Source organism: Mobula birostris, chromosome 28, assembly GCF_030028105.1.
Source record: "Mobula birostris isolate sMobBir1 chromosome 28, sMobBir1.hap1, whole genome shotgun sequence".
Lineage (NCBI taxonomy): Eukaryota > Metazoa > Chordata > Chondrichthyes > Myliobatiformes > Myliobatidae > Mobula > Mobula birostris.
Genome location: NC_092397.1, coordinates 17286043 through 17295392, shown reverse-complemented (window position 1 = coordinate 17295392; position 9350 = coordinate 17286043). Strand labels below are relative to the sequence as shown.

At 49.2% G+C, this 9350-nt stretch overlaps 1 protein-coding gene across 1 annotated transcript in view; it reads left to right on the top strand.

Annotated features, from left to right (window-relative positions):
* The first annotated feature begins 5066 nt into the window (after nt 1-5066).
* The window catches only part of eef1g (eukaryotic translation elongation factor 1 gamma), a 44664-nt gene continuing 40380 nt past the window's right edge, over nt 5067-9350 (top strand). Inside the window, exon 1 of the mRNA XM_072246098.1 lies at nt 5067-5207. Coding sequence (XP_072102199.1) covers nt 5190-5207 — 18 coding nt within the window. The 5' untranslated portion in view covers nt 5067-5189. The remainder of the gene's footprint in view (nt 5208-9350) is intronic.

Genomic DNA, 9350 nt, shown 5'->3' with positions numbered 1-9350 from the left:
AACACTGGCCTTCAGTCAGGGTGTTGAGTATCAAATACTTCTCAAGGTGGAGTGAGACATTCCCTCGCCTCACCCCTCTATTCCTCGCTGTGACCTTTTACCTCTGCTCACCTGCCTGTCATGTCCCTGCCGCCTTTTGCTGCTCCGGTCCACTCAGGATTGGTGTGGCCAGGTGGTTAAGGCGTCGGACGAGTGATCTGAAGGTCGCGAGTTCGAGCCTCAGCTGAGGCTGCGTGTTGTGTCCTTGAGCAAGGCACACATTGTTCCTGCCCGTTTATAGCCCAGAGGCAGTGGTTGGTGCAGTATGGACAAGATTCCTTCCTCTCCAGCCCTTGACCTTTCCCACCCACCTGGCTTCACCTATCACCGTCCAGCTAGCCTCCTTCCCACCCCAACCTTTTTATTCTGGCATTCCCCCCCCACCCCGCCAGTCCTGAAGAAAGGTCTCGGCCCGAAACGTCGACTGTTGTCTCATTTCCATTGATACTGCCTGGTCTGAGTTCCTCCAGCATTTTATATATGTGTGTGTGTTGCTGTGGATTTCTAGCGTCTGCAGACTTTCATGTTTATCGAGTATAGAATTTGGGTGTTATTGCCATAGTTGGTGAGGCCGCATTTGCGATCTTGTGTGCTGTTCTGGTCACCCTCAAGCTGGGAAGACCGCAGGGGGAATTTACCAGGATGTCGCTGTGACTCGAGGAGCCGAGTTGCAGAATGAGCTTAAGCAGCTGGGGAGTGTGGGACGATGAGGGGTGATCTCACCCCTCATATAAAATCACGAGGGGCGCAGACGGGCGAATACGCACAGCCTTTTTTTCCCCTCCAGGCTTGGGGAATTGAGAACAGGAGGGTGAGAGGAGAGATTTAATATGAAACCGAGGGTGACTTTTTCACCTGGAGGGTAGCCAGTATCTTGAATGAGCTGACTGAGGAGGTTTGTTGACAGACACTTGAGTGGAGAAGAATTTTGTTTAGAGGTTCGTGGGCCAAATATGACAGTGGGACTAGCTTAGCTGGTGACTGTGGTTCGTATAGATGAGTTGGGCCGAAGGGCCTGTTTGTATACGGTATGGGAGTACAAACACCCGCTTTACAAACTGAGCACTTCTGATGACCTCTTACTTGACCGAGTCCGCCAGCTGCCAGTCAGTTTCAGTGAGGGTTAATGCGGATGTTTCCTGCTCTGGGGCCTCGACACCTGAACTGCATCAAAACTAGACACTGCCGCGTGTCCCACTCGCTGAGTTTTTAAAAAATTTTGCCAGCTCTGCATTTTGGACGTCAGATTTAGTGCCAGAGGTACGTTGGACTCATTCAGAATCAGGGCAGCGACTCGCTCCGTCGGGAGCCGGGATTATTGTAGGAATTACCGGGGTCCTGTTGTCAGCGATGGTGAGGAACTGCATGTGGGGCTGGTTGGAACAAATGGCTGCCAGCTCCTGGCTCAATGAGTGACGAGAGGAGATCTGAGCTGAGATCGGCGCTAATCTCTGAGTGCCTCGTGCCGCACGACTCTCCCTGCCATTGCTTTCTGCTGAGGTGACGGCAGCTTTATTTGTCAGATATACATTGAAACGCGAATCAACACCAGAGATTCCTGCAGACACTGGAAATCCAGAGCAACACGCACACAAAATTGCTGGAGGAACTCAGCATCTACGGAAAAGAGTAAACAGTCGACGTTTCGGGCCGAGACCCTTCGTCGGGACTGGGAAGGAAGGGGGAAGATGTCAGAATAAAAATCTTGTCGGGGGGGGAAGGAGGCTGGCTGGAAGGTGCTAAGTGAAGTCAGGTGGGTGGGAAAGGGCTGGAGAGGGAGGAATCCGATAGGAGAGGAGAAAGGGAAGGAAAGGGGACCCAGGGGCAGGTGCGAGGAGGTAAAGGGTCAGAGTGGGGGATTTGTTTACTAGAAGGAGAAATTAATCTTCATGCCGTCAGGCTGGAGGCTACCGAGAGGGAATATAAAGTGTTGCTCTCCACGGACTGACGTGTTGGAACGGGAATGAAAATGCGTGTCCGCCGGGGAGTCTGGCTTGTGGCGGATGGCGCAGAGGTGCTCCGTCGTTAGCATCGGGGGTGGGGGCGCGACCCACGCTTCCGGTGCCGACACAGAGAACTCACAACTTACCCGTCACCTGTACGTCCTCGGAGCGGGAGAGCAAACCCATGCAGTCACGGGGAGATCATGTGCACGCCAGGCAGTATCGAGCCCTGGCACTGCGAACCCCTAACGCCAGTTGCAAATCTACCATCCTGCCCGAGCGCACAACGCTGGAGGTTGTAATCGAACGGGGGGGGGGGGGGGTTGTTGGAGCTCCAAGGCAGCCGACATTAAAGGTGCAGAAAGGAGCTTCAATACTGAAACCGGCTTGTGCACGTAGAGATGTCAACCGGTGTGTTTGCTTCTGAGTGTTTTTCATGGTCACGAGAAGCAGCAGAGATTTAACCCATTACTGTGGAAGCAGTCCTGACGAAGGGTCTCGGCCTGAAACGTCGACTGCACCTCTTCCTACAGATGCTGCTTGGCCTGCTGCGTTCACCAGCAACTTTGATGTGAGTTGCTTGAATTTCCAGCATCTGCAGAATTCCTGTTGTTTACTGTGGAAGCAGCAGCCAGTTTGTGTGTAGCAAGTTCTGATGAACATCGATTTCTGTGACTTCTAGTAATTTCTATCCCTCCTTTTCCACTCCATATTCTAGTTTCTTTCTTAACTGCCCTTCACCTCCCTCTGGTTCCCCTCCTCCTTCACTTTCTTCCATGTTCCACTGTCCTGTCCTACCAATTTCCACTTCTCACCGCCCAGCTTCTTAATTCAACCTCCTCTTGCCGTCCCCCTCACCTGGTTTCACCTATCGCCTTCTCTCTTGCACTCTGCCCCAGCTTATTCTGGCGTCGAAGGGTCTCAGTCCAAGATGCCGACTGTCTGTTCCCCTCCATAGAGGCTGCCAGACCTGCTGAGTCCCTGCAGCATTTTGTGGGTGTTGCCCAGGGTTCCCAGCATCTGCCGAATCCCCTGTGTTTGTGGTTTGGGAGTCCCAGACAACATGGGCAAATGTCGTGCTGGCATTGGGAAGGGCCCAGAAGAGGATCACCAGAATTACCCTGGGAATGAAGGGGTTAATGTCTGAAGAGCGTTTGACGGCTCTGGGTCTGTACTTGCTGGAGTTCAGAAGAATTTTGGGGGGGGGGGGGAGTTTTGTCATTGAATATTGAATGGTGTAGATAGAGGTGACGTTGGGAGATTGTTTCCAGTAGTGTGACCAGAGGGCACGCCATCAGAACAGAAGGATGTCCCTTTTGAACAGAGGGGTGGTGAATCTGTGGGATTCGTTGCCACATGCAGATGCACAAGAGCTTGATGGGTTCTTGATTGGTCTACGTGTCAAAGGTTACAGGGAGGAGGCAGGAGAATGGGGTTGAGGGGAAAATAAACTAGCCAAGATGTGATGATGGTGCAGACCTGATGGGCCGGACAGCTTAATTCTGTTTTGTGGTGTGACTGGTGCGTTGTGCCCACTGAGGTGTTCATTCAGTCTGGAGCTGGCGGTTCAGCGCATTTATTGCTCAATCCAGCTGCGTGCTTCTGTTCCAGGTCCCAGCGTTCGAAGGCAACGACGGCTTCTGCGTGTTTGAGAGCAATGCCATTGCCCATTACGGTAAGCCGCAAGCAGCATTATCTATCAATTCGGTAACGTTCCGACGTCCTCTGTCTCCCATCACATCAGCCGCAGCCTCACACCCTTCCTCCTCCCCGTGCACTGCCACTTTATGCTTACACCCCACACCTCGGTGTCGCTGTCCTACAGAGTCTTCATCTGCCCTGTTGCTGCCGAGAAAAGTTCCTTTTGCTGTGAGACCCTTTGCCACTTAATCATTTCCTGTCAAAGTGACCTTTTGGTGAGATAATCCTGTACCCAGCGTCACTTTATTCATATACAGTTTGTCTGTGTATACTTCATTTGGTACAGGAGTGGAACCCAGCATAGTCTTCTGCTGCTGTTGCCCATCCACTTCAAAGTTTGACGTGTTGTGCATTCAGGGATGCTCTTCTGCACACCGCTGTTGTAATGGGTGGTTCTTTGAGCTTCTGTCGCCTTCCTGTCAGCTTGAATCAGTCCGGCCGTTCTCCTCCGACCTCTGAGGCGTTTTCAGCCTCAGAACTGCCACTCGCTGGATGATTTTTGTTCTTTTTTGCACTATTCTCTAAACTCTAGAGACCACTGTGAGTGAAAATCCCAGACTGGCAGTTTTTGAGATACTCAAACCACCCCATCTGGCACCAACAACCAGCCGAAGCTATTATGCACTGTGTTGCTGCCAAGTGATTGGCTGATTAAAGACTTGCATGAATGAGCAGGTGTACCTCGTAAAGGGGCCACTGAGGATATATAAACAAATCTTGTGTACGTATGGCCACGTTCACTTGTATGTTGTGTTTTATGGTGGTGCTTTTATATTTTTTTAATCCTTAGCCATGATCCAGAGTCACAATTCTCTCTTTTACACTTGTGTATTGGGGAACCTTTTCCTCTTTAACTGTAGTGTTCAAGTGTTCTCTTAAGACCAAATGCTCAGGTTTGGGTAGACTTCAATACAAAGTTGATTAATTTAAATTCTATGTGCTGTTACTACTTAGCGTCAAGTCCACCAACTTAATGCCGACCAGCACTCACCCAGGGACACTATTCCAGTGTTGATCCCAATTTATCCCCCACCCAGTCAGTAAAATTTATTTCACTTAAAGAGATAAACCTCTACTACTTCCCTGGACAGAGAATTTCACAGGTTAATTACACACTGCAAAGAGCCTTTCTTCCCCGTTCCTGTCCTAAATCTATTCCCCGGAGTCCAGAGTCTGCGACAAGATTCGGCGGGGAATGGGTTTTTATCTCCCTTGGAGACCCAGTGCACTCAGCCCCTCGGATCTCGAACCTTTTTACCCAGCGCAGGGGATAAAATGAGTCAAGGGAGGAAGGAGTACTGTGCGGGCACTGTCTTGCGGGAGGCGGTGAGGTTCCTGTCGGCTCACTCCGCGTGTTGTCTCTCCTCCCCCCACCCACCCAGTGGCCAACGACGAACTCAGAGGAGCTACGCGCGAGGCAGCGGCCCAGGTCCAGCAGTGGATTAGCTTTGCAGACAGCGATGTCATCCCCCTGCCAGCACGTGGGTCTTCCCAACACTGGGCATCATGCAGTACAATAAACAGGTGAGTCACGCCTTCGGCTCGAGTACCTCTCGTAACAGTACGGTGCAACAAGCTTGTATCGCAGGGTTCAGAAGAGGAGTGGAATTAGGCCTACAACCCATTGAGTCTGATTTGCCATTGTGTCACGGCTGATTTATTATCCTTCTCAACCCTATGCTCCTGCCCTCTCCCCATATCCTTCCTTACCCTTACTAATCAGGAATTTATCAACCTTTGCTTTAAATGTACCCAAGACATGCACATCACAGCCCTCTGTGGCAATGAATTCCATAAATTCACCACCCTCTGGCTGAAGAAAATGCTCCTCATCTCTGTTCTAAAAGGACGTCCTGTTCTCAGAAGACTGTCCCCCAAGCGAGGAAGCATCCTCTCCACTCTATCCTTTCAATAGGTTTCAATGAAATCCCCTCCAATCGTTCTGAACTCCTCTCCGCCCAAACGCAAGAGATTCTGTGGACGCTGGGAAATGTTGAGTAATGCACAGGAAATGCCAGATGTACTCGGCAAGTCAGGCAGCATCCACGGAGGGGCATAAATAGTGGACGCTTCAGACTGAGAGCCTCGTCAGGACTGGATAGGAGGAGGGAGGGGCGGAGGCCAAGGTAAGGTGGTGGGGGCAGGTGAGGGGTGAAGAAAGAAGCTGCGAGGTGATGGGAGGAAGAGGCGAAGAGTTGATTCGTATGAGAGGAGAGTGGGCGGAAGGAGGGAGGTGCCCCTGCATTTCAGACCAGGCCCCTCTGTTCGAATTTTTACCCAGCATTCCCCTCGGTGGCCACTTCATTTGGTTCGGGGATGGAAGCTGGCGAGGTTTTAGTCATAGTCATACTTTACTGATCCCGGGGGAAAATGGGTTTCGTTACAGTTGCACCATAAATAATTAAATAGTAATAAAACCATAAATAGTTAAATAGTAATATGTAAATTATGCCAGGAAATAAGTCCAGGACCAGCCTATTGGCTCAGGGTGTCTGACCCTCCAAGGGAGGAGTTGTAAAGTTTGATGGCCACAGGCAGGAATGACTTCTTATGACGCTCTGTGTTGCATCTCGGTGGAATGAGTCTCTGGCTGAACGTACTCCTGTGCCCAATCAGTACATTAAGTAGTGGAGGGGAGACATTGTCTAAGATGGCAGGCAACTTGGACAGCATCCTCTTTTCCAACACCACCATCAGAGAGTCCAGTTCCATCCCCACAACATCACTGGCCTTACGAATGAGTTTGTTGATTCTGTTGGTGTCTGCTACCCTCAGCCTGCTGCCCCAGCACACAACAGCAAACATGATAGCACTGGCCACCACAGACTTGTAGAACATCTTCAGCATCATCCGGCAGATGTCAAAGGACCTGTCTCCTCAGGAAATAGAGACGACTCTGACCCTTCTTGTAGACAGCCTCAGTTTATTGTCAATTCGTGTCCCCAGGTATTTGTAATCCTCCACCATGTCCACACTGACCCCCTGGATGGAAATCTCTTCTGAAGTGTAGCCCACCCACTTCAAGGCTCGACATCCTGTGCATTCAGAGATGCCCTGCTGCCCAACGCCTGGATATTTGAGTTACTGTCACCCTCCTGTCAGCTTGAACCAGCCTGGCCGTTCTCCTCTGGCCCCTCTCATTAACAAAATGTTTTTGCTCAGGGAGCTGCTGCTCACGGGATGATTTTTGTTTTTCCTCTGTAAACTAGAGAGTGGGGAGTGGCAAAAGTAGTCGGAGGGAGGCAGATGAAGTTGGCGAACTCAGTGCTCATTCCATTCCAACTCTAACCCTGACTAATCATGAACCTCCATTTTAAATATACCCAGTGACTTGGCCTCCACAGCCGAGTGAATGGGAGGGCTGGCTTGATGGAAGCAGGCACTGGGAAGCTGAAGGTTACTGACGGAGCGGGTAAACATAGAAACATAGAAAATAGGTGCAGGAGTAGGCCTTCGGCCCTTCAAGCCTGCACCGCCATTTATTATGATCATGGCTGATCATCCAACTCAGAACCCTGCACCAGCCTTCCCTCCATACCCCCTGATCCCCGTAGCCACAAGGGCCATATCTAACTCCCTCTTAAATATAGCCAGTGAACCAGCCTCAACTGTTTCCTGTGGCAGAGAATTCCACAGATTCACCACTCTCTGTGTGAAGAAGTTTTTCCTAATCTCAGTCCTAAAAGGCTTCCTCTTTATCCTCAAACTGTGACCCCTCGTTCTGGACTTCCCCAACATCGGGAACAATCTTCCTGCATCTAGCCTGTCCAATCCCTTTAGGATTTTATACGTTTCAATCAGATCCCCCCTCAGTCTTCTAAATTCCAACGAGTACAAGCCTAGTTCATCCAGTCTTTCTTCATATGAAAGTCCTGCCATCCCAGGAATCAATCTGGTGAACCTTCTTTGTACTCCCTCTATGGCAAGGATGTCTTTCCTCAGATTAGGGGACCAAAACTGCACACAATACTCCAGGTGTGGTCTCACCAAGGCCTTGTACAACTGCAGTAGTACCTCCCTGCTCCTGTACTCGAATCCTCTCGCTATAAATGCCAGCATACCATTCGCCTTTTTCACCACTTGCTGTACCTGCATGCCCACTTTCAATGACTGGTGTATAATGACACCCAGGTCTCGTTGCACCTCCCCTTTTCCTAATCAGCCACCATTCAGATAATCTGTTCTCTATTTCTGCCACCAAAGTGGATAACTTCACATTTATCTACATTAAATTGCATCTGCCATGAATTTGCCCACTCACCCAACCTATCCAAGTCACCCTGCATCCTCTTAGCATCCTCCTCACAGCTAACACTGCCGCCCAGCTTCAGGTCATCTGCAAACTTGGAGATGCTGTATTTAATTCCCTCATCTAAGTCATTAATATATATTGTAAACAACTGGGGTCCCAGCACTGAGCCTTGTGGTACCCCACTAGTCACTGCCTGCCATTCTGAAAAGGTCCAGTTTATTCCCACTCTTTGCTTCCTGTCTGCTAACCAATTCTCTATCCACATCAATACCTTACCCCCAATACCGTGTGCTTTAAGTTTGCACACTAATCTCCTGTGTGGGACCTTGTCAAAAGCCTTTTGAAAATCCAAATATACCACATCCACTGGTTCTCCCCTATCCACTCTACTAGTTACATCCTCAAAAAATTCTATTGAGATTAGTCAGACATGACTTTCCTTTCACAAATCCATGCTGACATTGTCCGATGATTTCACCGCTTTCCAAATGTGCTGTTATCACATCTTTGATAACTGACTCCAGCAGTTTCCCCACCACTGACGTTAGGCTAACCGGTCTATAATTCCCTGGTTTCTCTCTCCCTCCTTTTTTAAAAAGTGAGGTTACATTAGCCACCCTCCAATCCTCAGGAACTAGTCCAGAATCTAATGAGTTTTGAAAAATTATCACTAATGCATCCACTATTTCTTGGGCTACTTCCTTAAGCACTCTGGGATGCAGACCATCTGGCCCTGGGGATTTATCTGCCTTTAATCCCTTCAATTTACCTAACACCACTTCCCTACTAACATGTATTTCGCTCAGTTCCTCCATCTCGCTGGACCCTCTGTCCCCTACTATTTCTGGAAGATTATTTATGTCCTCCTTAGTGAAGACAGAACCAAAGTAATTATTCAATTGGTCTGCCATGTCCTTGCTCCCCATAATCAAGTCACCTGTTTCTGTCTGCAGGGGACCTACATTTGTCTTTACCAGTCTTTTCCTTTTTACATATCTATAAAAGCTTTTACAGTCAGTTTTTATGTTCCCTGCCAGTTTTCTCTCATAATCTTTTTTCCCCTTCCTAATTAAGCCCTTTGTCCTCCTCCGCTGAACTCTGAATTTCTCCCAGTCCTCAGGTGAGCCACTTTTTCTGGCTAATTTGTATGCTTCTTCTTTGGAATTGATACTATCCCTAATTTCTCTTGTCAGCCACGGGTGCACTACCTTCCTTGATTTATTCTTTTGCCAAACTGGGATGAACAATTGTTGTAGTTCATCCATGCAATCTTTAAATGCTTGCCATTGCATATCTACCGTCAATCCTTTAAGTGTCATTTGCCAGTCTATCTTAGCTAATTCACGTCTCATACCTTCAAAGTTACCCCTCTTTAAGTTCAGAACCTTTGTTTCTGAATTAACTATGTCACTCTC